Source organism: Paroedura picta, chromosome 3 (assembly GCF_049243985.1).
Source record: "Paroedura picta isolate Pp20150507F chromosome 3, Ppicta_v3.0, whole genome shotgun sequence".
Classification (NCBI taxonomy): Eukaryota; Metazoa; Chordata; class Lepidosauria; order Squamata; family Gekkonidae; genus Paroedura; species Paroedura picta.
This window is the reverse complement of record NC_135371.1, coordinates 73,797,641-73,824,345: the sequence shown is the minus strand read 5'-3', so window position 1 is coordinate 73,824,345 and position 26,705 is coordinate 73,797,641. Positions and strand designations below refer to the sequence as shown.

Sequence of the window (26,705 nt, the reverse complement as noted above, 5' to 3'; positions counted from 1 at the left end):
GTTGCCCCGCCCCATCGGAAAACTGACTGTGCCATTGAGTTGAAGTCAGGGGAGCCCCTTCCGAGGGCTAAACTGTACTCCATGAGCCTCAGGGAAATGCAGGAGCTCAGGGCATTTCTCCACAAGAATCTGGCCCGTGGTTTCATCCGCCCCGCTACCTCCCCAATGGCGGCCCCTGTCTTGTTCATTAAAAAAAAAGGACAGGTCCCTATGCCTCTGTTTGGACTACAGGGGGTTGAATGCTGTCTCCATGTGCAATACCTACCCCCTGCCCTTAATCAAGGACTTGTTGGGCCATCTTCGGCAAGCACGCATTTTTACTAAGCTGGATTTGCGAGAGATGTACTACAGCAGTGGTCCCCAACCTTTTTTAGGCTGGGGACTGGCAGGGCAACTGCCCGGGCCGCGCATGCCCGCATGCGCCACGAGCGCCCGAAATCGCGAAAGTGCCGCGCATGCGTGATTTCGGCCGAAATCGTGAAAGGGCAGCACATGCACTATTTCGGCCGTGCATGGCGCATGTGTGCATGCGCGGCCGGGGCCCTGATTCCCTCTCCCCCCCTCCCGCAGTAAGAAGCTTCCCAGGCCGCAAGCTTGTGGCCTGGGAAATTTTTTACTGTGGGGGGAGGCGGGGAGAGGGAACCGCAGCCCGGCGCCATGGCTCGCAGGTTGGGGACCACTGTACTACAGGCTGTGGATAAAAAAAGGGCACGAGTACTTGACTGCTTTTAACACCACCCTGGGTCAATTTGAGTACACCATGATGCCGTTCAGCCTCGCCAGCACTCCAGACGTGTTCATGAATGTAATTAACGAGGTCATGCATGACCTGCTGTACAAGGGGGCCTTGGTTTTTTTGGATGATATTTTGCTGTATTCAGAAGACCGTGCTGAACACGTCTCTGGTGCGCGAGGTTTTGCACCGCTTGTGGGCACACCACCTTTATGCAAAACTTTCTAAGTGTGAATTCCACTGAAAGGCGGTGGAGTTTCTTGGCTACCATGTCTCCTGCGCGGAGATTGAGATGGACCCTGGGAAGGTAATAGTGGATGGATATGAACTGTTCAGAAAAAACAGAATACATCGAACAGGTGGAGGAGTGGCACTGTATGTGAGGAAAGGGCTTACCTGTCAGGAAATTCTAGTGAAGGAGAGTATATCTACAGTGGAAAGCAATTGGGTGAAAATAAGCGAGGGGAAAAAAAACAGTGCGGTAGTTGGTGTCTGCTACTGACCGCCTGACCAACAAGAGGATGTGGATGCTGCACTTTGTGAGCAGCTTGAGAAAATATCCAAGCAGCAGGACCTTGTCATCATGGGTGACTTCAATAGAATTCCTTTTGAGATGGGGAGCCAGGAAGCTTGTAGCCAAATGCGGATGTTGGATTTTCGTAGGGCAAACTTTAATAAACTCAGAGACATGATGAGTGTCATACCATGGACGAGAATGCTGGAAGGGAAGGGAGCATGTGAAGGGTGGGCACTACTGTCTGGGTGGCAGGTTGACATGGACAGAGAAGTTGTTGAGAGGCACTTAGCTGCACTGGATCAAATCCCCTGGTCCAGATGAAATGCACCCGAGAGTGCTCAAAGAACTTTCCAGAGAACTTGCAGAACCCTTGTCCATCATCTTCAGGACCTCTTTAAGGACTGGAGATGTCCCGGAGGACTGGAAGAGAGAAAACGTTATTCTGATCTTCAAAAAAGGGAGGAAGGATTACCCGGGAAACTACAGAACAGTGAGTCTGACCTCTACTGTGGGTAAGATAATGGAGCAGATATTAAAGGGAACGATCTGCAAACATCTGGAAGACAATTTGGTCATCCAAGGAAGTCAGCATGGATTTGTCTCCAACAGGTCCTGGACCAACCTGGTTTCCTTTTTTTGACCAAGTGACAGGTTTGCTGGATCGTAGAAATTCGGTTGATGCCGTTTACTTGGATTTTAGTAAAGCTTTTGATAAGGTTCCCCATGATGTTCTGATGGATAAATTGAAGGACTGCAATCTGAATTTTCAGATATTTAGATGGATATGGAATTGGTTAGAGAACCAGTCAAAGAGTTGTTGTCAATGGTGCATCTTCAGACCGGAGGGAGGTGTGTAGTGGGGTACCTCAGGGCTCGGTGCTCGGTCCGGTGCTTTTTAACATTTTTTTAAAATAATTTTATTATTTATTATTATAAAAAGCATTTACAGAAAAGTAAAAGAGAAAAAAAACGACCAGCTGATATGGTTTGCCATCCTCTTTTAACATACATATTCAGTTCCCATCACATATCAATCCTAATCTAGAAGTTTTTACCATCTTTCTTAGGAGAGTAATTGTTGATACATATGAGAGTATAATCTATTATAAGAATATATTCTATTATTGTCTTAGGTAATATAAAATCAGTTCCCTTCATATATTGGCCCTGACCTAAAAGTTACTGCTGCTGTCTTTCCCATAGGAAACCAGGAGAATGCTCCACTGTTCATCACGTCCTTCAAGTGGTCGCAGAAAATGAAATTGTATTTTTTTCCATAGTGTCGCCTGATAATTCCTGTATAGAGTATTTCTGGCCCTTCTGTCAGGGCCAAAGAAGTCTCTTGCTTGATTCTTGCTTGCAGTCGCCTTTAAGTAGGCTCTGTATACTTTGTCAATCCGGATCTCTTCCTCTGGTCGCACAGAGATAACTCCTGATAGCTTCCTGCATGCTGTCGCCTTTGTATAGACTCTATTTATTTTGTTGATCCAAATCACTTCCTGCTCTAAATAGACTTCCAGGTTTTCGGTGCTTTCCTTCCTTAAATCTGTTTTCCCAAGTTCTTCCAAGGTGCTTTTGATTTTTACGTCCCTAGCTCTCTCCCCCTCCTGTTGATTAACTTCCAGACATTGAATTCTCGTTTGAAGTATTGTTGGCTGAGTTGTGTTTTCATCAGCTGTTTTTTCCAAACCGTCGGTTCTGTCTAAAAGCTCTTTCTTAGTCTTTTGGATTTCCTTTTCCACCTTGTTGACTGCTTTCAGTATCTTTGAGTTCCCTTCGCATAACAAATGGAAAAGCTGTGCCTTAGTTAATTCTTCCATAGTTCTAGGCAGTCACAAATTATAAACAGAAAGACTCGTGAGGTCTTGCGGGAGCTCGAGCGATCCAAAATTATCAGTTTGTCGATCTCCGTATAAAGTCAGCGTCCCCCACTGAACTCTCTCCAACAAATCTTTAAAGTCTCTCTTTTCTTTAAGCTCTCTCTTTGTTTGATTAATGGGTGTGATTAGCTGGGAGCTCCCACTCAACGAAAGGATTCACTTGTAAATTGGTTGAGGAGGGGGGGAAGAGCTTGTGAGGAAAAGAAAGGAAAAACCAGAACACTCACAGTCTTTAATGTTGCAGACTTCAGCTCCTGTCAGTCTGGTAAAAGATGATCTGGGAAGAATGTAGGGTCAGCTGGTCGTTTCAGGCTTAGAAAGTTATTTACGACAAGGGTGCCATCATGACCTTGAGCACATGCCGCAGCGATCCGGAGAACTCAGTCTCCATGGATCTGTAGGACCCTCAGGATGCCGTTCCCAGTTCCTGGGGTGACCGGCGAGCAAGATTTGCGTATCTGCTCAGGTCTGCCAGGTGCGATTGCTCCTGACCCTCAGCATGGCTTAAGAGCCGGGCAGAAGCCCAGCTAGTACGGCGCCATCTTCAGTCGTTCCTCCTTAACATATTTATTAATGATCTAGATGAGGGGGTGGAAAGACTACTCATCAAGTTTGCAGATGACACGGAGGTGTGGCCAAGATGTCGTCCTTAGAGGTTTGCATTGCAATCACTGAAGCCTGACTGGGGCCAATTTTGGAAGCAATTAGCAGAAAAGAGGAGGGGTACGCAAACCCCACCTCACCTTTCTACCCAGGAAGTCCTAGGGAACTCTTGGGGCCGTCTCCAAGCCAGCTAAATACACTTGGTAAAACAGACAATGAAAGAGCTTGAGAATTTGTTAATGAGAGCTCAGGGGAAGTTTCTGAAAGAACATGGAGATTTTGCAAACTGATAACGTCTAAGCACCCGAACTCTCGCGAGACGAGACGTTATTACATACTGCGCACAGAAATGGAAAATCTAACAAACGCACAGATGTTTTATTTGTTAAACAAAAGCAATTTAGAGTTACTGAAAGCAGTTAAAAAGATTGAAAATGAAATTCAAGATACCAGGAAAGAGCTCTCAGATAGAATCGATGGTTTGAAGAAAACAGCTGATGAAAACACAAATCAGCTGGCAACATACCAAAGTCCAGATGCCAGACAACAGAAGTGGGAGAACATTGGAAGCAGAACCATGAGCTAGGAGCATTAAAATTAAAGACGTCCCAGAAGAACTTGGGAAAACAGATCTAAGGAAGGAAATTACAAAAAGCCTGGAACACTACATACAGGAGGAAGAGATCCGGACTGATAAAGTATACGGAGCCTATTCAAAGGTGACTGCAAGCAAGAATCAACCAAGAGATTTTTCTGGCCCTGACAGAAAGGCAGCTAGAAATACTCTATACAGGAACCATCAGGTGACACCGCTGAGATCAAGAAACACAAATACTTCGAGACCCGCAAGCAGATACATCATGGAAAAGAACACAATTTCATTTTCTGCGACCACATGAAGAATATGATGAACAGTGGAGCATTCACTTGGCTTCCTGTGGGAAAGACAGCAGCAGTAATTCTTAGGTCAGGGCCAATATATGACTTTATATTACCTAAGACAATAACAGAATATACTCTCATAACAGATTATACTCTCATATGTATCAACAATTACTTGGTTAGTTGATCGTCTTTTTTTCTTTATAATTTAAGCGATGGGAATTGAGCATGTACGTTTCAAGATAAGAATGGATTGTGTTTTTATATAGATTAATGATTACTCCGCTAGGCGGCTGTTTCCTTTTTTTTCTTTCTCCATTTTTTTGTAAACTTAAGAAAGACAGCAATAACTGTTAGGTTAGGACCAATATGCAATGGAAACTGACTATATATTTCTTGAGATAATATCAGATTATACTATGTATGGTATACACGCATAGACGATGTATAGACTGTGTACTAATAATTATTTATTAGCTGGTTGTTTTTCTTTTTCTCTATTTTACTTTTCTGTAAATGCTTTACATAACAACAAAAAATAAAATTTCAGAAACAAAAAAACAAAACAAAACAAAAGTTTGTAGATGACACCAAATTAGGAGGACTGGCAAATACTCCAGAAGAGACAGAGTTCAACGAGATCTGAACACAATGGAAAAATGGGCAAATGGGAACAAGATGCAATTTAATAAAGATAAGTGTAAAGTTCTGCATCTGTGTCAGAAAAATGAAAAGCATGCCTACTGGATGGGGGATACGCTTCTAGGTATCCCTAGAATATAGATATAGGCTAGATATCAGGAAAAAAAAATTCACAGTCAGAGTAGTTCAGCAGTGGAATAGGCTGTGTGAGGTGGTGAGCTCCCCCTCACTGGCAGTCTTCAAGCAAAGGTTGGATACACACTTTTCTTGGATGCTTCAGGATGCTTTGGGCTGATCCTGCGTTGAGCAGGGGGTTGGATTAGATGGCCTGTATGGCCCCTTCCAACTCTATGATTCTATGATTCTATGATTCTATAAGGTCAGGGACTTATTGGTTTGGGAACCCCCGCGCACGCGGAAACAGTTGCAAAGTTTCCTATGGTTCGCCAATTTTTAATGTTCATTCATGCCCAACTTTGCCAAAGTGGCCCTTCCGCTGATGGACGTTGAAAACCAAGGGGGGGGGAAGCTGGCGGCCAAGCCCAGTGTACCCCTGGCTTGGTCCCCCCAGTGCCAGGGGACATTCGACAGGCTTAAAGCTCTGTTTACTACGAACCCGTGTTGGCCCATGCTGAACCCCGCAGGCCATTCACAGTGCAAGTAGATTCCTCTGACATGGCTATGTGGGCAATTATCCTCCAGGAGGGACAAGGGGGGAAATTGCACCCGCTTGCGTACCTTTTGAAAAAATTCTCTGGGCCTGAAAAGAATTGGACAATTTGGGAAAAAGAAGCGGCGTCGGTAAAGCTCGCTTTGACTACCTGGTGGCACTGGCTGGAAGAGGCTGCCCACCCTTTTGTTGTTTGGACTGATCAAAAGAACCTGCAAGCCCTGAAACAGCCTTGATCCCTGTCCGCTAATCAGATGCACTGGGTGGAGTTTTTCTCTCGCTTCAACTTCACCCTAAAGCATCTGCCGGGGAAAATGAATTTTTTGGCCGACACGCTTTCGTGCCTCCCCCAAGTATGACTGTAAACGTGATAGGTCGACACGGTGTTCACCCCCTCCCATCTGGGTCTGATGGTGATGACATGCAGTAAGGCGAAGGGGGGAGGGCCTTTCCCAGGAGTCTGGGTTCAGAAGGACGTTGGGCTGGACTCTTCTGGAGAAAGAGGATTTGTTTTTTAAGGAGGATCGACTGTTTGTCCCTCTAGCTGCATGGAAAGATGTTTTGAAACTGTGCCATGATTCTAAGCCTGCGGGGCACTTCAGCTTCGTGAAAACTTTGCACCTGGTGTGCAGGCACTACTGGTGGCCCACATTGAGAAATTATGTGTAACTTATGTGTCCAGGGTGCCTATCTGCTGTGTGCCTATCTGCTAAGCCTATGGGGGGCAAAAGAAAAGGGCTCTTGCAGCCATTGCCTACTCCCTCACGCCCTTGGAAGAACATTGCGATGGGTTTTATTACCGACCTCCTGCCCAGTCATGGGAAGACCGTAATCTGGGTGGTGGTGGATGCTTTTTCCCAACAAGCCCACTTCGCTCCATATATGGGTTTGCCATCTGCACCAAAGTTAGCATCATTGTTCATTGAACACGTGTACCGCCTGCACAGGATCCCGGGGAGGGTTCTGATGGATCGGGGGGCCCAGTTCGTTGCCAAATTTTGGTGGGAGCTTTTAAGGCTCCTAGGTGTACAGCAGGCACTCACGTCCAGCTATCATCCAGAGACTAATGGCCAAACTGAGAGAGTGAACCAAACCTTGGAACAATATTTGCACTGCTTCATTAACCACCAGCAAACAGACTGGGCCTCCCTCCTCCCCCTGGCTGAATTCGCCTATAACAATGGGGTCCACGCATCAACTGGAGTGTCCCCCTTCAAAGTGGTCTATGGGGCCTATCTGACCACGGTTCCCACCTGGGAAATCTCCTATAAGTACGCCCCGGACATTCAGAAATGGGCGGGGGGAATTGCGAAGGCTTGGCCAGACATTGTAAAATACCTTGAGGAGGCAAAATGTGTGCACAAAACTCAGGCGGACAGGAAATGGGCAGAGGCCCCTGCCTGGGCTGTGGGGGATCTAGCCTACCTGTCCACTAAGAACCTTCGGTGTTAGCAGCCATGACGGAAACTGGTGCCGAAATTTGTGGGGCCCTTCTCTGTAAAAAGACTGATTAATGCGGTAACCGTGGAACTGTCCCTGCCTTATAAAGACTTATAAATATGTGCATCCTGTTTTTCATTTCAGCCTGCTGAAGCGTGCCCCTCCCCCAGACGATTAGCACCCGCCGACTGCTGCCCCAATTCTTGTTCTTGTGGACAAAGACACGCACTACAAAGTCAACAAGATCCTGGACTCTCGCTGGCATAAGGGGAAGGGGCAGTACTTAGTGGACTGGAAGGAATTCCCCATGGGGGGCAGGGAGTGGGTGGAGGTGGGGGATCTCCGGGCCCCAAAGCTGTTGCGGGAGTTTCATCGGGAGTTTCCTCACTGCCCTCGTCCCAAGGATGGTGGGTGAGGGGGAAGGATGTTTTTGGACTGGAGGAATGTCAGGATCATCTTCTGCTCTCTGCCATGTTTGATTTCAGTGAACCTAAGAGACTCCATCTTGTGTGCTTTGTCCTTATTACCTCTCCCATGTAACCAAAATGCTTATGACTTGGTAGTATCCATTTGATTCCCCCCTCCTTTGATCCCCTCAGTTTCACACTGCATAATCTCCCTGCTGTGATACATTGTTGCCAGTGTTCCTGTAAACATCTTATCTGCTAGTCTGAGGCTAACTCATGCTAACTCTGGCACCTTGGCAGGAAGCCTGGGATGGCACCTGGGTGAGAGAGTGACCCCCTCCCCTTGGGAACGGGTCTGGTTTCGGCGGGAGAATTGTATTGATAACTGCTTGCATCCCCAATATCGAACAGTCTTGACTTCGAATGTTAAAGTGTTCAGATCTACTTCCAATTAAAGCTTTCTTTCTATAGAAGCCTGTTTGTGAGTTTTGTCTGCCCTTGACACCTATGCCATTTTAAAGTTTCCCCAAGAAGTTACATAGTGATATTGTGTGCCCATGTCCCCTCCCCCAGCATTTCTGCCTGTCACCAGGCTCAGCTTGGTAACCCTAGAATGAGTGAAGCCTCACTTTGCTATTTTACATAAGACAATATTAAAAAAAAAATAGTCTCAAGAGACCATGAAACAAAGGAAGTACAAGGATGAATAGTAATCATGTACAATGAAGAAAAATACAGAGATAATTCAATAATTATGCTGTCAACTCCTACAATGGGTGGAGAAACCTGGGTTTCCTAAGACAGCTAACATGAATAGTCTTACTGTATACTTCATTGTTACCTTTTGACTTGTCTCAGCTTAGAGAAAATAGACTCTGAAAGTTCACAAGCATGGTGATGATGGCTAGCAGTTATCATTGGTAATAAATGGAACTATTATCTCTGAGCTCATTTGAAAAGCCACAGGAACTTTTAGTCTTCATCCTATCTCATGATGGTTAAATAATTCTGTCCACATGAAGAAGAACCACATGACATTTAAGATCTAATTTGAGATTATTTTCTGTGAGTGAGAGATTAGACTTTACCGTAAACCACTGCATGCACTGAGTGCCACACTGGAATCTTCCACCCCTCTCACGACACCATGGTAAAAGCAATGATTCTGGGGAGGCAAATTGGAGAAAGTCAAGGCAAAATATTCTGTCAACTCATTATACTCATAGAATCATAGAATCATAGAGTTGGAAGGGGCCACACAGACCATCTAGTCCAAACCCCTGCTCAATGCAGGATCAGCCCAAAGCATCCTAAAGCATCCAAGAAAAGTGTGTATCCAACCTTTGCTTGAAGACTGCCAGTGAGGGGGAGCTCACCACCTCCTTAGGCAGCCTATTCCACTGCTGAACTACTCTGACTGTGAATTTCCCCCCCCCCTGATATCTAGCCTATATCGTTGTACTTGTAGTTTAAACCCATTACTGCGTGTCCTTTCCTCTGCAGCCAACAGAAACAGCATCCTGCCCTCCTCCAAATGACAACCTTTCAAATACTTAAAGAGGGCTTGGATCACCAAATTGTCCTCCAGATACTCACCCCATCCCTTCTTTGAGAGCATGTTCTCTCTCTGTCTCTGGTCTCTCTCTCTGTCTCTCTGTCTCTCTCTCTTACACACACACACACACACAAAGAGAGGGGGGAAAGGATGAGAGGTAGGTAACATACTGCATCTCCTTCAAACTTGATTTTGATTAAAATTTCTGATAATTTATATCTGGCAGTGCACTGTGAATCTTCTCAGAAGCATATCACAAGAAAGGAAACATTTAAGGTTCTTTTCCTCTGGACATTTCCCACTACCATGAATACTGAAAGGAAGGGAGAAGAACTGCATCTTAGTTGGTTGAGCATGCAGAAGAAAATCCCATGTCTCCAGTTGAAAGGATAAGGCAGCAGGTGACATCAAAGACTGCTAGTAGAAGGCCCAGAGAGCCACAGCGAGTCAGAATAAGTAATACTGACCTGGATAGACCAATTGTCTGACGAACTACATCATCTCCCCCATTCTCTATCGCCTTAGCAGGTGTGAGTCTCAACGGGAACAGCATCCTGCCCTCCTCCAACCTTTCAAATACTTAAAGAGGGCTATCATGTCCCCTATCAACCTCCTTTTCTCCAAGTTGAACATTCTCAAGTCCCTCAACCTATCTTCATAGGGCTTGGTCCCTTGGCCCCAGATCATCCTCATCGCTCTCCTCTGTACCCTTTCAATTTTATCTACGTCCTTCTTGAAGTGAGGCCTCCAGAACTGCACATAGTACTCCAGGTGTGGTCTGACCAGTGCCATATACAATGGGACTATAACATCTTGTGATTTTGATGTGATGCCCCTGTTGATACAGCCCAAAATGGCATTTGCCTTTTTTTACCGCTGCATCACACTGCCTGCTCATGTTTAGCTTACAATCCACAATAAATCTAATAATATAAATCTAATAAATCTAATAATAATAATAATAATAATAATAATAATAATAATAATAATAATAATAACAACAAGTACCCCAAGGTCTCGTTCACACACAGTGCTACCTAGAAGCGTATCCCCCATCCAGTAGGCATGCTTTTCATTTTTCTGACCCAGATGCAGAACTTTACACTTATCTTTATTAAATTGCATCTTGTTCTCATTTGCCCATTTTTCCATTGTGTTCAGATCTCGTTGAACTCTGTCTCTATCTTCCGGAGTATTTGCCAGTCCTCCCAATTTGGTGTCATCTGCAAACTTGATGAGTAGTCCCTCCACCCCCTCATCTAGATCATTAATAAATATGTTAAAAAGTACCGGTCCAAGCACTGAGCCCTAAGGTGCCCCGCTACTCACCTCCCTCCAGTATGATGAAACTCTATTGACAACAACTCTTTGGGCCATTTCACACAGAGCTCAAAGTGGCTATTTGGTTGCTGTTTGTGAAAGCGCTACTTTAACTAGCGAAATGTAACTAGCTGTGCCCGTAACGCACAGCTGCGGTTTTTGCGGAATTTAGCACTTTGACTTCTCGTCACTTTCGTAACCCACAGGCTTCCGGTCTCCGTCTTATTGCTACAAAGGAGGTCCCTTTTTAGCGCTTCTGGCCTCCCGTGCCCGTCAATCAAACTGCAGGGACACCTTTGACCTCCACCCAGAATCCGAAGTTGGTGGGGTTCCCCTTTTTTTAAAAAAAACCCCGAAAACCCCGTAGCAACGCTTCATCGTCAATTCATTGGCGCCCTCGGAACGGGTTTTATATTGTTTTCTATGAACCAAAGGTTGATGCATTGATATGTTTGATTGGTTAATCCCCGCCCACAGTGCACGCCCACAGATTACCTGCTTATATGCACCTAGGCAGACACGTGGTCGGCCTCACTCTTTTGTTTGCATAGCCTACTGTCCGCAGCACAGGTTAACGTTGCAATGGAGAGGATTATTTATCAATTGTTGGATCAAATGCTTGCGGTAGTCCAGCGTATCCATGCCACCGTGTCGCAGAGGAGGACTGCTATCGAGGACTACCGACAACGTATGGCCAGAATGACGACCACCAGTAGAAGACGTTCTCTAAGGGCAACAATGGCGGCTAAGAAACGCTGGCAAGCTCTGGCAGAGGTCCGGTTCCCCAGACAGTTCTGGGTCGACGAAAGATCCTCTGACTGGTGGGAAAATTTTGTGTGGTCTCGCTGGGATGATGACCACTGGATTGCCAACTTCAGAATGTCGAGGGGAACATTTTTTGAACTCGTGGACGCTCTCCGTGGCCGCATGGAAAGGCAAGTGACTCTCATGCGGCGCCCTGTTCCAGTGGAAAAAAGGGTGGCAGCCGCCTTGTGGTACTTGGCCACCCCGCAGTACTTCAGGACAGTAGCCCAGCAATTCGGATTAGGAGTCACAACGGTTGGCGAGATCCTGCTGGAGTTCTGCCTCGCCATGAAGGCTGAATTGTACAGCAAAGTGGTGTGCCTCGGAGACTGGCTTGGAGCGGTGAGTGTCATTTTATCCCCTTTGCCCTTTAAATTTTTTTTCTTGTTTGACAGGTGAGCAACGAATACGCGATGCACCCCATGCTGACATGCCATGGTTTCTATTCTTTTCTTTCCCTTATTCCAGAGTATGGACGGGTTTGCCAGGCTTGGATTCCCACATTGTTTTGCGGCCGTCGATGGAAGCCACATCCCTATCCGTGCACCCGGGGGAAGCATAAAGGAGTACGGGAACAGGAAGGACTTTTGTTCTGTTCTCCTGCAAGGAACTGTGGACTTCTCCGGACGGTTTATCGATGCCGAGGTGGGGTGGAGTGGGAGGAGGCATGATGCCCTTGTTTTCAGGGAATCGAACCTCAGGAAAACCATGGACGAAGGGGTCTTTGTTCCAGGAAACCCCACCGTCACCATTGAGGGCGTGCATGTGCCGGCGTTGGTGCTCGGGGATGGAGCCTACCCATTACGCCCCTGGCTTATGACTCCCTATAAGCGTCCAAGGACAGACGTGCAGAGCTACTACAACCTCAGTCACTCCCGGGCAAGGAATGTCGTGGAGCGTGCCTTTGGACGTTTGAAGTCTCGGTTCCGTTGCTTGATGTCACGACTCCATGTGCACATAGACAATGTCACTCCTTTGGTCATCGCATGTGTCATTTTGCACAACATCTGCGAGGACAAGGGACATAACATCCCCTTCCCTGTGGCTGAACCAGAACCTCTAGTCCTTGAGGATACACCAGACCTCCCTGAAGCCAGGAAAAAAAGGATCTATGCGGAGGGGTGCAAGGTTCGGGACGCTATAGCCACTCACCTATACAAAAATAGGAGACGTGTTTGATCGTGTTTTCTACTCTGGTGTTAAATAAAGTTTTATGTTCTTTGTTTAACCTTGTCTTGTGCGGTTTGTCTTTTTAGCCAGCAAAAAAACGGGGATTCTCTGGTCCAAAAGCACTTTGACAGACCTAAATGCTAACTCCCCGCTGAAATTGACAAACACAATACGGAAGCGCTGAACAGGGAAAGGTTGGGGAGGCGGGTAGCCAGGAAGTATTGGCGACCCCTGTCAAACTGGAGGATAAAACCACTGATGTTCCAAGGAATAATTTTATTGGTGGGCAGCTTTGATACATTTAAAATTGGGGTGGCCGATCGGAGCAACGCATGTTCGTTGCCTAACCGTCATTCCGAAGATGCCGAAGCCACGGAAGGGCTCCTTCTGGCAGCGCGCCGAGGCTGAGGCACTTTTGGAGCTGGTTCTCCAGTCCAAAAGCGTTGGCTGCCTTATGGCCAGCACCCACTGCCACACCAAGGGTGCTTACATGGTGTTGGCAGCGAGGATGAAGGAGAGGGGCTACGTCCGGACCTGGGAGCAGGTCCGGACAAAATTCAAACGTCTAAAGCTGGACTTTCTGAACACCATAGAGCAGTGGGGGGGGGGGGTCCCGCAGCCCAGTGGAAGAACGGTCTTCCACGACCTGATGGTCCAGATCTGGGAGAAGGCTGGGAAGCCCCCCCTGGAGATGAGGCGACATATGGGTGAGTGCTGCCCTTGTTATGTTTCACCCTAAAGCATGCATTGAATGTCTATATGCCTCTTTCCCCGACTGTTTCCGTTATATTTGAGAAAGCATTAAGATGCTGTCAACTCCTGCTGACATAGCCAGCCAGTACTGTCAAACCACTTTTGCTATGCACTTTGGCTCTGATTGTGGTGTGGCCATCGGCTGTATATAATGTTTTGTATGCGTGCTTTTACTTATGAATTCTCTTTTACTTTGCCCAGCCACGCAATCTCCTGTCAAGCTCGCGGTGGCCAAAGCAGCTGAGCGTGAGGGAGAGGAGGAAGAGGGGCCTTCGACCTCATCACAGGCTGCAGGTGAGAGTTATAATTCTTTAAAGGAGACCCATGTGTGTGTACCCCCAGGAAGCCATAAGGGAGCCTGCTGTGAAGCTTTTATTAGAAGTGTGATTGAATTCATTTTATTTTACTTCTATAGCAGAAACAATTGAGGCAAGGATGCGAAGCATGGAGGCCAGGCTGGCATCCTTGGAGGGGCTCGTTGAGCAACAACGAAGGGACTGTGAGTACTGCACCTCTTCCTGGGTGTGGGTTGTGTCACTTTAGCCTATATATATTGCTTATCATTTGTTTTTAACACATTTGCAGGGCAGGCAGAAGTGGCTGAAGTAAGAGGCGAGCTGGAGAGGCAGAGGCAGCAGAGGGAGGAGGAAGAAGGTAGGTTATGTCCCCCACCGCCCAACTCTCCGCATACTGTGGCTGAGGGCACTAAAAACTGTATCCATGTAAACTCCAGATTAAGAAATATATGTTGCACTAATGTGTACCTGTTTTTCCTTCCCACACAGTGAAGAAGAAGGAGGACGAAGACCTGTTCCGCCGTAAAGTCAGGGGCACAGTAACCCGGTTGGGCAGAAGAATGAGGGAGATGGCAGAGGCCGGAGGGAGAGGGGCTGGTGAGGGGAGCAGTGGGACTTGAGTTTTGTTTTCTGTGTGTGTTTTGGGGTGGGGGGTGGTGGGGGGCTCCAAGTTACATCCCCTAATGTTTTTCCCCTGTTAAATATATACATTTGTTTTAAAAAAGTTGGTTTTCCAGGGGGGTGGGGGGTGGGGGTGTTGGTGGGGCTCCAAGTTACATTCCCTAATGTTTTTCCCCTGTTAAATATATACATTTGTTAAAAAAAAGTTGGTTTTCCAGGGGGGTGGGGGGTGGGGGTGCTGGTGGGGCTCCAAGTTACATTCCCAATGTTTTTCCCCTGTTAAAATGTTTTTGAAAATAAAATGTTATTGCAAATTTTCTGAAAAATACTCCTGTGTGACTCCTTACACTCGCACACCTTTCACCCCACACTCCAAAAACTCCTTGAACTGACACCCCTCCAACCTACAACCCACACAACAGATCCAGAATAAACACACTCACTAGAGAGGCCGCTTTCGGCCCTCCTAATTCCACAGTAGGGTACACAGAGACAGAGTCAAAAATATAAACTTTATTTTTCAACAACAAACACAGATAAACTTACGAAGACAAACTGGCCCAAACTATGAGGGGGAGAACTTGTCTGCCGGTTTGATTATTCTCTTACCGAGAACAGTCCTCCTGCGTGTTTGTGTGGAGGCATTCTGAGACGGGGTTGGTGGGGTGGGTGCTGGAGGTGGTGGAGTTGGTGTGGGTGGGGGGGGGGACGTGGACGGTTATTTGTGGAGGGTTGGCCGTCTCCATGACCGCGACCGCCCTCTCCATAAGTCTGCGGATTTGTCTAACCTCCTCCACGCTTTCACGTAGGGATTGGTTAGAGTCCCTGATGAGAGCCCTCAATTTTTTCCCCTCCTGGGCCTGGAGGGCGAGCATGGCCTGGTCTGCGGCAGCAGCACGCCGTGTCTCCTCCTGGCAGTGCTCCAGGAGGCTCTGTCCCACGCTCGTCAAGAGGGAGACGCGCCTGAGCCTGGCGCGTTCCCTCATGAGTCTCTCCTCTGCCGGGAGCGCGCCTCGAGGTGGTGGGCTGGCAGGACCCGGGGGTGGTTCCTCATCTTCCGAAAGAACCTCTGTTGGTAAAAATGAGAAACAGAACTGTTAGTACCATTGATACAACCAACACTGACCATGGTGCCCATGGTGGGCTTTTTTGTTTGCCTGTTTTAACAGCAAGACTCTGAACAATGGCTAGGGAGCACATGGTTAGTGGTTTGTGACATTGTCCTTCAGTTATGGTTAGAAGGGAACAGTTCATGCATGCTCACCCTCTTGAATATCTAGCCGCCTGCGTTGGGCAGGAGGTCCAGGCACCCCACGCTCTTCCTCCTCCTGCGTGCCGGGTATGAAATCTGCAAAAAAGAACAAAACATGATTTGGGACCAAATGGTGGCAAAGCAAGCTTCAAAACCTACACCAGCAACGTAGAGGGACTCTCTTCTTTCTCCTAGCAGGGCTGCTGCCCCCTGCACAAACAGAAAAGCACAAAGCAGTTTACACAGCAAACCCCCCCCCCATGATTCTCAAAAATACTTACCAAGGTTTGTAGATGCCCCCGAATCGCTCTCCACATCCTCTGCTGCTGGAGAGTCGCGGGGCTCCGTTCCTGGCATCTGTGTTTCTGTGGACAACAGCAGACAATAGTGAAAAAGGAGCAAGCATACAACCTGAACCACACAGCATGCTCCCAAAGTTGTGGCTAAAGCACTGCAGAAGGCCTATGGCTGAGGCATGCTGCAAAACTTTTTGGGTTGTTGGTTAAACACTACCGTTTTAAAAAGCCACCATAGCAAGCAATCCACAAACAGGCTAGCATATTAAGCGTTGCAACGAACACATGGCATACAATAGTGACAAAGGAGCAAGCATACAACCTGAACCACACAGCAAGCTCCCAAAGTAGTGGCTAAAGCACTGCAGAAGGCCTATGGCTGAGGCATGCTGCAAAACTTTTGTGGTTGTTGGTTAAACACAACCGTTTTAAAAAGCCACCACAAGCAAGCAGTCTACAAACAGGCTAGCATATTAAGCGTTGCAACGAATACATGAGAAAACGATTCCTAACCGTCAGAAAATACATTTGAACAAAATCAAAAGTGCTTACCGGAGGCAAGGGGCGTCTGCGGCGACATGTCTTCTTGCTCCCCATGTGTGAGGGCAAGAAGGTCGATCGTTACGAGGTCCTCTCCGCATTGCTGGACCTGGGGTGGAGGCCGGACGGTGGAAGAGGTGCCCTCTCCGGGATCCTCCGCAGCGGGTGGTTCCTCCACTGGAGCAGCCGGCTTACGGACGACCTTCAGGCTCCTCCCGACGCGCTTTGGCCGGCCGTCTCCTTCCCCCTCTCCGTACAGTGCCCGCTGCTGCTCGAAATACGGGCAGGTTACCTTTTTGTTGCTGGAACCCTTGTTGTGGTTCACGGCCCGCATGTACTCTGCCCGCATGGTCTTTGTTTTGGACCGGCATTCAAGGCCGGTCCTGCGGTGGCCCAGGGCACGCATCTTAATGGCCACTTGCTCGAACACCTCCCGATTCCTATGTGAGGATTGGAAGGCGTCCTGGATTTTCTCTTCTGAGAAAATCGCCATCAGGTCCCTTATCTCTTCGTCCCTCCATGTTGGTCCCCTGCCGGTTGCCTGGACGGACGACGACTGCGAACCGGATTCCATACTGCCTTCGCTAGTGGCTAAGCAAAATGGAGGTGCGAGGTGCAGGGTGCAACGGATCATATACCTTCCCGCACACAAAGACAAAAGGACTAGCCGGCTCCTGATTGGTGGTGGGCAGTCGGGGACACGTTCATTGGCCACACGAGGTCACATGTCACGTTCAAAACTCCTCGGGCGGGAACAGGATCTGCCCCTACTGGCCAGATTGGCGCTCTTATTGTTTGACTTCTCGCATGCGCTGATTCGTTTACACGCGTGAAGAGCAGTATGGACATGCAGCAGGAGCCATTTTACTGAAATGTCCGCCATTACACAAACGCATGCTGGTGTCCACCCAGAGCAAGTTCAACAGTACTCGACAGTACCCCAACAATTTTCGCCAGCCAAAGTTTAAATCAACCAAACATGACTTTTGACTGGCGAAAATTCGTTGGCACGCTCAGGGGAAGGTTTTTTAAAATGAACGTGGAACGGCGACTCTGCTGGCCGGCCGCCATTACACAAACGCATGCCGGTGTCCGCCCAGAGCAAGTTCAGCAGTACTCGACAGTACCCCATCAATTTTCGCCAGCCAAAGCTTAAATCAACCAAACATGACTTTTGACTGGCGAAAATTCGTTGGCACGCTCAGGGGAAAGTTTTTTAAAATGAACGTGGAACGGCGACTCCGCTAGCCGGAGGTCTAGCCGCCGATGGAAGGGGTTGTCCGCACCCCAGCACAACCACGCACCCGGAACCACACACACACAAACACCCACAACACATAAACCGCCCCCCATGATATCGCATCGCATCATATCAGTTGAACCCCTCAAAGCTGTACAGGACTGCGCTCGGCGAATGTTCGTTGCAACGCTCAGGGGAAAGTTTTTTAAAATGCTCCCTGCACGTTTACTCCGCTAGGTCTGGCCGATGGTAGACGGGGTTTTAAGCTTTGGGGCATGTTTTGCGTGACGGTGTGTGCTACTGTGCTTTTGAAGTACTATTGTGCTGTCCGGGCAAAATTCCCGAAAGTGGTCGTGCTGGAAAGCCAGGCGCCGTCTCGTTGCCTCGTTGATCTGCGCTCGGTCCGAGAAAAAAAAATGGCGAACAGTTCGCCGGAAGTTTGGAGGAAAGGCTCAGGAGGAGGGACTTCGAAGAACCCGCAACAATGTTAACGCACAGGCCTTTAGCGCTAGTGTTGCAGATTGGTTGCAGGAGTGTATCGCTATCCGGAGGGTGAATCCACTTTTTGCGATTCCCCTAAAAGCACTACAACGAAGCGCTTTTTGCTGATTGGTTTCAGGAGTGTTGCAGATTGTGTACGACGTCGTGCGTTATGGCAAATCAATAGCGTTACCAATTGGCAACCATTGTGCGATTTTGAAGCCGTGCAAAAAGCCCCTTTGAGTGCTGTTCTCTAACCCTGGTCCAGGCACCAGGACTGGTCCGTGGATCAATCGGCTCCTCCTCCTCCTCCTCCCTGGCTGCTGCCTCAGGGGCTCCCCTGCCACTCTGCCGCCAGTACCCCTTTGGTGCTCTCCAGCGGCCACCATGGCTGGGGCTCCCCTCAGCACGGCATTGCACAGCTGCTGCTGGCAGCACCCCCCAGTGGGTGGTAGGGAGACAAGAGCACCAGCGGGAAAGCAATGAAGCAGGGGCTCATAGCGACGGCAATGTCCCTCGGCAAAAGACTACCCCCCCCGGGCCTCAGTAGAATTGTCAAGCGTTGACCGGTCCCCAGTGATAAAAAGGTTAGGGATCACTGCTCTAACCAATTCCCGATCCACCTAACTATCTGAAAATCCAGATTGCAGTCCTTCATTTTATCCATCAGAACATCATGGGGAACCTTATCAAAAGCTTTACTAAAATCCAAGTAAACGACATCAACCAAATTTCCACGATCCAGCAAACCAGTTACTTGGTCAAAAAAGGAAACCAAGTTGATCTGACAGGGCCTGTTGGGTATCATAAATGCCCAGGTTACTGGTAGAGAGCTGTCACCCTTCCCCAGTGGCTTGTTTGGTACTTCATGGCCTGGGGGGCCTACCACACCATACCATAGTTGACATCTATTACTCTGCTCCTTATTAATTCTTTCACCTTGTCATGTCCCAAGCTCAGAACAAGTTGATAGTACTTCAAGTACAACGATACTTCAAGTACAATGATATAGGCTAGATATCAGGAAAAAAAATTTCACAGTCAGAGTAGTTCAGCAGTGGAATAGGCTGCCTAAGGAGGTGGTGAGCTCCCCCTCACTGGCAGTCTTCAAGCAAAGGTTGGATACACACTTTTCCTGGATGCTTTAGGATGCTTAGGGCTGATCCTGCATTGAGCAGGGGGTTGGACTAGATGGTCTGTATGGCCCCTTCCAACTCTATGATTCTATGCCACCTTGTTGATGCTCCAGGAAGGCCTGCAAATGAACCGTACACCCTCTGTGTGGTGGTAGAATGTCCAGCTGTGGGTCCTGTAAGTGGGTTCTGTAGGGCTACTAGAGCCAAGTGTGTGTCCATCTGGTCTATCCTAGATTAATCCAGCCACCCACCCACCCCAATGCGCCAGCTGGTCTCGGCTCCTGACACTGAGATGAAGAGGATTCAATGATTCAGTAATTAGGGTAATAAAAGCATCTTTGGGTTGCCAGACAATCCTCAGATTTTTGACAATCCTCAAATCCTGCGTAGAGCAGGGGGTTGGACTAGGTGGCCTGTATGGCCCCTTCCAACTCTGTGATTCTATGATTCTATGATAGACAGACCATAGGAGCCCAGCTTCTCTAACAGAGCATTTAACCAGGGTGCAACAAATGAATGTCAGTAGGAGGCTAATTAGACTCCTCTGCCAAAATATCAGTTTTAGCCAGAACATAAAGGCTGCAACCCAGATCCTAGTCTGTACAGTAAGCATTCCAGTCTCTATCCTAATTGCAATATTGGAAATGTTATTTGGCAATTGGAAAATAGTTCTCAAAAATTTAGACTGGACCTTCTCTAAGACAGGTTACCAGAGATGCTTATTGGGGCCCCATAGGTCAGTTGTGCAAGGGCTTTAGCCCCGAAGATGTTTATGGCCGCTTGTATACATCTTCCACCTTTTTGCCAAAAAAATTATGAATTGCATTTGAGCTTTTCTGCGTGTTTGATGAAATAGAATTTATATGTGCAGCTCTAACTTGTGTGGCCTGAATTATAACTCCCAGATATTTGTAGTGTTTTACTTGTTCTATCAGGGTCCCGTTTATTCTCCAAATGTGAGATTTTGGGCTCTTTCCACAAACCATCACCTTGGTTTTATTATGGTTCAGTTCAAGGTAGTTTGCATGGCAATAGAAGTTTAAGGCACTCAGAGCTCTATGAGAGTCCTAGAGAATAAGGCTAGATCATCAGACTAAAACAGAAGTGAAATGTGTTTTCCACTGATTTTTGGAGGATGGAAATTTGGGTTTTTAAGATAGCTGCCAATATCATTAATAAAGAAATTAAATAGGATATGCTTAACTTCCTTTGTTGTCTTGATTAAATCTGTGAGATGTCCTTGAGGGCTACATTTAACTCTTATGGCAGTATTTTCATGTAGTTTTTTTAATTAGCGCAAGTAGCCTCCTGTCTATGGAGGTCCTGTCCAATTTGGCCCAGAACAGATCTCTTGAAATAGAGTCAAATGCAGATTTAAAATCAATAAATGAGATATAAAGGGAGGTTGATCTCTCAAAGGAGTATTAAGCTATTAGATGGTCTACCAGCATCCAGTATGAAATATCCTTCTCTAAAGTTCCGTTGTTCCTCTGCTAGGAACAACGCTGTTCCTCTTCTTCTAGCCAGTCTCTATATTTCCAGTATAGGTGCCTAGCATACAGCTTACTTAGGGTGCTGAAGAGGCTTATTGATCCGTAATTTTGGGGTTCCTTCCTATTTCCACATTATATATGGGACTGTTCTGTCAATTGTTGTAAACAGCTTAGCCAATACTGGCACCCACTATTCTATGTTCCTTCTAATTAGTTCAGGAGTTACTAAATCATAGCCAGGGGCTTTCCCTGATTTAAGGGTACCAATGAGCTTCCTGACTTCTGAGTTATTACTTATGGCCATTCCGGTAACCTGGCCAAATCTCCCACATCTGTTGACTGAATCAGCTTTATCTCTAATGAAGAGTATAGCACCTTATAATGCACTTCCTGTATTCCCGGTAGGATGGTTGAAGCTGAAACTGATTTTGTTTTACAATCTGGCACTAATTTCCAGAACTAAGATGAGTTTTTATCAAAAACAGCTTGCCTGATTTGTTCCCAGGCTTATTGAGCAGGCTTCTTCTTTTTAACGTATCACACTTTTATACTTCTGTTTTAATTGCCTGATCTCATCTTTACACCGCCCGTGGCGCCACGGGCGCCACGGACTAAATAAAACAGTAAGCCCTTGGAAGGCGGGCTGTGTCCGGGATGAGGAAGGGTGCCGATTGGCCCCTTCCTCATGACAGACTATCGGAGGGACCAATCGGCAGGCGCGAAGCGCCTGCCGATTGGTCCCTCCGATTCCTTGCCGGAGCAACTGCGAGCCGCGCGTAGCGCAGCTCGCAGTTGCTCCAAGCCAGCCGGCCTCTAAGAACCTCTAAGAACCTCTAAGCTCTAAACCTCTAACCTCTAAGCCCGCGAGCCGCGCCCGCAGATCGGGCCGCGCCCGCGGATCGGGCCGCGCCCGCCGGCCGCGCCCGCGGATCGGGCCGCGCCCGCGGATCGGGCCGCGCCCGCCGGCCGCGCCCACGGATCGGGCCGCGCCCGCCGGCCGCGCCCGCGGATCGGGCCGCGCCCGCCGGCCGCGCCCGCCGCCGCCCAGGGAGCCCCCGGCCTCTAAAAACGCATCGCCGGCACACGAAGATGGCCGCCGGCAAGAAGACCGCGCCAGGGAGCCGCCCGCCGAAGGAGCTGCCCGCCGAGAAGAAGCCACCCAAGGAGCTGCCCGCCGCGAAGGAGCTGCCCGACGTCGCTACAGCCCTCTCACCGGTAAGCTACCTTTCCTCACCCTGCCCTCGCCAGTCCCTCGCTCTCCACCCCCCTGCTAGGGCCCATTGTATTTGGAATGCAATGGGCTCTTTTACTAGTTTCTTATAATATCAGAGGGGTCATATAATATATGTATTTATGGCCATACATTCTCCATTGAACCAAGTAAAGTGGTAGATAATGCATCCCAAAAGACCTCAACCAAGCTCTCATACGTGTTTAGAATTGAGGTGCTTTCAGAGTTAGAAAGAAATTATTTTGTTTTGTTAATAAAGGATGTTAGGGTAAGCAAATAATTAATTATTGTGTCCATTTTGATGTCCCATTTAATTATTGGTAGACTGTTCTCAGCTACAAGACCTTCAAAGCGCTGGGTTAACCGGTACCGATTAAATGTAAGGGTACAGAATATTACTAAGGGAAAAATTCGCGACAAGAAACGGGAACTGAGACGGCTAGAGCGAGTTTGGAGGAAGACTCGTGATGAAGCCTCGAGAACATCTTATAGAATGCAGATGAAAGCCTATGAGATGGCGGTGAACTCAGTAAAACGCAATTTTTACTCGGCTACCATCGCATCTGCAGACTCACGCCCAGCTCAATTGTTTAAGGTAGTTCGATCCCTCACTGCCCTGATTGAAGGGCAACAAAACAGTAGCCAATTGGACATCAGCTGTGAGGCATTTGCGAGTCATTTTGCGGACAAAATCTCAACACTCCGCCATGACCTCCCTCCAACCTTAGATACAAAAAGTGAACTAGAGGCCCCTTGGCTGTCTTTGGAGAAAACTATGAGTAACTTCAGATGACTCACGCTGACCGAAGTGGACAGGATTCTAGCGACAACAAGACCAACTACATGTCCACTAGATCCTTGCCCATCCTGGCTCTTGAAAACAGCTGGCATAAAGATAATGGGCCCCCTCCAGGAGAGAATCAACCTATCTCTAACAACAGGAGAATTCCCGGAGGGTTTGAAAGAGGCTGTGGTATGTCCACTGTTGAAAAAAACATCTCTAAACCCACAAGAGCCTAACAACTACAGGCCCGTCTCGCACTTAGCGTTTCTGGGCAAGATGATAGAAAGGGCAGTCGCAAACCAACTGACAGAATCCCTGGAAGAAGCCATCCCAGTCAGGCTTCCGGCCTGGCCATGGGGTAGAGACAGCGCTAGTCGCCCTGACGGACGACCTCTGTCGCCAGTTGGATTGAGGCGGGTCGGCACTGCTGATATTATTAGACTATTATTAGACACAGTTGAGCACGAGCTTCTAGCTCACCGCCTCATCGATGCTGGAATACAAGGGACAGCCCTTCAATGGCTGATCTCCTTCCTCCAGGATCGTGGACAGAGGGTTGCAATAGGAGAGAAAACATCAGGCCGCCGGCAACTTACTTGTGGAGTGCCACAAGGAGCGGTCCTCTCTCCTATCCTATTCAACATCTTCATGCGCCCTCTCACACAGCTGGTACGGATGTTTGGGCTGGGTTGCCATCAATATGCAGATGACACCCAGCTCTTCCTCCTGATGGATGGCCGCCCTGACTCTCCCCCAGAAGCATTAGCCAGCTGCCTGGAAGCAGTGACGAGATGGCTCAAGCAGAGTCGTCTGAAGGTCAATCCTTCAAAGACGGAGGTCCTGTGGCTAGGTAGGAAGGGCCCATGCGAGGAAGCGCGCCTGCCTACCCTGGATGGCGTGCAGTTCTCTACGGCTCACTCCGCCAGGAACCTAGGCGTGATTCTGGACGCCTCCCTCACAATGGAGGCCCAGATCACAAAGGTAGAGCGGCTGGCATTCTACCATCTCCGCCAAGCCAAACTACTAGCGCCCTACCTGGCCCCGGAACACCTAGCCACAGTGATCCATGCGACGGTCACCTCTAGACTGGACTTTTGTAACTAGACTGGACTTTTGGTTGCAATTGTTGGTTATCGATGTACATGTTCTACAGACTGTTTTATGTATGGTTCTCTGTTATAATGTAAACCTTCCTGAGCCTCCGGGGAGGGCGGTATAGAAGTATGATAAATAAATAAATAAATAAATAAATAAATAAATAAATAAATAAATAAATAAATAAATAAATAAATAAATACATAAATACATAAATACATAAATACATAAATACATAAATACATAAATAAAATGATCACTATCATAGAAGGATGAAACCTCTAATTACCTCAGAACTTTCATCAGATTTTTAGAGACAATTATATAATCAATTGTACTCATTTTATCCCCAGCCCAAAATGTAAACTCAGCTGGATGGTCCTCAATTGCTGTACCATTTAAAATAACTAAGTCCAGTCTATGTGCCATCTGAGCCAAGGTAGGCCCAGCATAGTTATATTTAGGGTTTTTAAACACTCTTGCAAGTAAAGGCTCAGGTGTGTCAATTTCAGGTACATGTGAATTATAACCAGCGTATAGGGCACAATCATCATAACCCATCCTAACATTGAAGTCTCCTCCAACTATAAGAAATGCAAAGGGATGGGCATACATTAGTTGACTTACATACTTCTCAAAGCCCTCCCAATTAGCCTCCACTTCTGCTTTTGTTCTTCCTGGAGGAAAGTATACATTTACAAGCAAGTATTTGGTCTGTTGGAATATCAAGATTACAGCCATGGTTAGCTGTACAAAATTAGACAATGATTCTGATTTTCTGAGTGGACACTAAAACGGCTAGCATATATCTAAGAAATTTAATGCCACTGACCTATTTGGGAGAATCATAGAATCATAGAGTTGGAAGGGGCCATACAGGCCATCTATTCCAACCCCCTGCTCAACGCAGGATTAGCCCTTGCTTGAAGACTGCCAGTGAGGGGGAGCTCACCACCTCCTTAGGCAGCCTATTCCACTGCTGTACTACTCTGACTGTGAAAAAATTTTTTCCTGATATCTAGCCTATATCGTTGAACTTTAAACCCATTACTGCGTGTCCTCTCCTGTGCAGCCAACAGAAACAGCATCCTGCCGTCCTCCAAGTGACAACGTTTCAAATACTTAAAGAGGGCTATCATGTCCCCTCTCAACCTCCTTTTCTCCAGGCTGAACATTCCCAAGTCCCTCAACCTATCTACATAGGGCTTGGTCCCTTGGCCCCAGATCATCTTCGTCGCTCTCCTCTGTACCCTTTCAATTTTATCTACATCCTTCTTGAAGCGAGGCCTCAAGAACTGCACACAGTACTCCAAGTGTGGTCTGACCAGTGTGGTCTGACCAGTGCCGTATACAATGGGACTATGACATCTTGTGATTTTGATGTGATGCCCCTGTTGATACAGCCCGAAATGGCATTTGCCTTTTTTACCGCTGCATCACACTGCCTGCTCATGTTTAGTTTACAATCCACAAGTACCCCAAGGTCTCGTTCACACACAGTGTTACCTAGAAGCTTATCCCCCATCCAGTAGGCATGCTTTTCATTTTTCTGACCCAGATGCAGAACTTTACACTTATCTTTATTAAATTGCATCTTGTTCTCATTTGCCCATTTTTCCATTGTGTTCAGATCTCGTTGAACTCTGTCTCTATCTTCTGGAGTATTTGCCAGTCCTCCCAATTTGGTGTCATCTGCAAACTTGATGAGTAGTCCCTCCACCCCCTCATCTAGATCATTAATAAATATGTTAAAAAGTACCGGGCCAAGCACCAAGCCCTGAGGTACCCCGCTACTCACCTCCCTCCAGTCTGATGAAACACCATTGACAACAACTCTTTGAGTGCGGTGCTCTAACCAATTCCCTATCCACCTGACTATCTGAAAATCCAGATTGCAGTCCTTCAATTTATCCATCAAAACATCATGGGGAACCTTGTCAAAAGGAAACCAGGTTGGTCTGGCAGGACCTGTTGGAGACAAATCCATGCTGACTTCCTTGGATCACCAAATTGTCCTCCAGATGTTTGCAGATTGCTCCCTTTAATATCTGCTCCATTATCTTCCCCACAACAGAGGTCAGACTCACTGGTCTGTAGTTTCCCGGGTCATCCTTCCTCCCTTTTTTGAAGATCGGAATAACATTTGCTTTCTTCCAGTCCTCCGGGACATCTCCAGTTCTTAAAGAGGCTCCGAAGATGATGGACAAGGGCTGTGCAAGTTCTCTGGAAAGTTCTTTGAGTACTCTCGGGTGCATTTCATCCGGACCAGGGGATTTGAACTCATCCAGTGCCGCTAAATGCCTCTCGACAACCTCTCTATCCATGTTAACCTGCCACCCAGACACTGTCCTTTGTTTTCCCCTCGCTTATTTTCACCCAGATGCTTTCCACTGTAGATATGCTCTCCTTCACTAGAATTTCCTGACAGGTACATACAGTGCCACTCCTCCACCTCTTCGATCTATTCTGTTTTTTCTGAACAGTTCGTATCCATCCACCATTACATTCCAGTCATGAGAATCATGAGAATTCCAGTCATGAGAATCATTCCACCAAGTTTCTGTGATGCCTACTAGATCATACCTTTCCATCAGCATGAGAAGTTCCAGCTCTTCCTTTTTATTGCCCATGCTTCGGGCGTTAGTATAAAGACATCTGAATCCTTTAACTTTTGGTTCCCTATGAGCTGGCCTTGCCGGTTGGGCTGCCTCCGATCGTTCTCCTTCCTTACACTCCCCATGTTGATCGTCTCCTTCCCCTAGTGGCTTTAGTTTAAAGCTCTCCTGATGAATCTCCCCAGGTTCCTGCCAAACACATTCTTCCCCAGTTTCGATAAGTGCAGTCCATCAGGTGCTAGTAGGCCTT

General features: G+C 47.5%; 2 protein-coding genes and 1 long non-coding RNA gene across 12 annotated transcripts in view; 1 reads left to right on the top strand and 2 right to left on the bottom strand.

The window, feature by feature from the left end:
• Nucleotides 1-14,299, top strand: part of LOC143832261 (uncharacterized) — a 61,592-nt gene extending 47,293 nt beyond the window's left edge. The window contains exons 3-6 of the long non-coding RNA XR_013229164.1: nt 13,578-13,670; nt 13,792-13,875; nt 13,962-14,030; nt 14,162-14,299. This is a non-coding gene — a long non-coding RNA (uncharacterized LOC143832261). The remainder of the gene's footprint in view (nt 1-13,577; nt 13,671-13,791; nt 13,876-13,961; nt 14,031-14,161) is intronic.
• Nucleotides 1-26,705, bottom strand: part of ADAM19 (ADAM metallopeptidase domain 19) — a 166,327-nt gene that overhangs the window by 78,872 nt on the left and 60,750 nt on the right. For 6 of the 8 annotated variants that reach the window (XM_077326407.1, XM_077326405.1, XM_077326402.1 and 3 more), the window contains one exon: nt 8,863-8,939. In XM_077326407.1, coding sequence (XP_077182522.1) covers nt 8,863-8,939 — 77 coding nt within the window. Of the gene's footprint in view, nt 1-8,862; nt 8,940-9,370; nt 9,441-9,796; nt 10,328-26,705 lie in introns of those variants that run through there. The other 2 variants (XM_077326406.1, XM_077326403.1) reach the window with 2 other exon arrangements.
• LOC143832254 (uncharacterized) lies at nt 14,574-21,387 on the bottom strand. 3 transcript variants are annotated; one of them, XM_077326397.1, is made up of 3 exons: nt 15,827-21,387; nt 15,558-15,641; nt 14,574-15,362 (listed from the first exon to the last, which is right to left on the bottom strand). In XM_077326397.1, the coding sequence occupies exons 1-3, from the start codon at nt 15,900-15,902 to the stop codon at nt 14,899-14,901; spliced, it is 624 nt and encodes a 207-aa protein (XP_077182512.1). In that variant the 5' UTR covers nt 15,903-21,387; the 3' UTR covers nt 14,574-14,898. The 3 variants fall into 2 exon arrangements, 1 of the variants encoding a protein (XP_077182512.1); XR_013229161.1 differs by having other exon boundaries at nt 14,574-15,641.

What these genes read in the sequence shown, in the direction of transcription:
- LOC143832254 (XM_077326397.1), bottom strand. Translation starts at nt 15,902, where the DNA reads ATGCCAGGAACGGAGCCCCGCGACTCTCCAGCAGCAGAGGATGTGGAG. An exon ending in GGGGGCATCTACAAACCTTG is followed by an intron (nt 15,642 to 15,826) that starts GTAAGTATTTTT and finishes TCTTTTTTGCAG; the next exon opens with ATTTCATACCCGGCACGCAG. An exon ending in GCGGCTAGATATTCAAGAGG is followed by an intron (nt 15,363 to 15,557) that starts GTGAGCATGCAT and finishes TTTTACCAACAG; the next exon opens with AGGTTCTTTCGGAAGATGAG.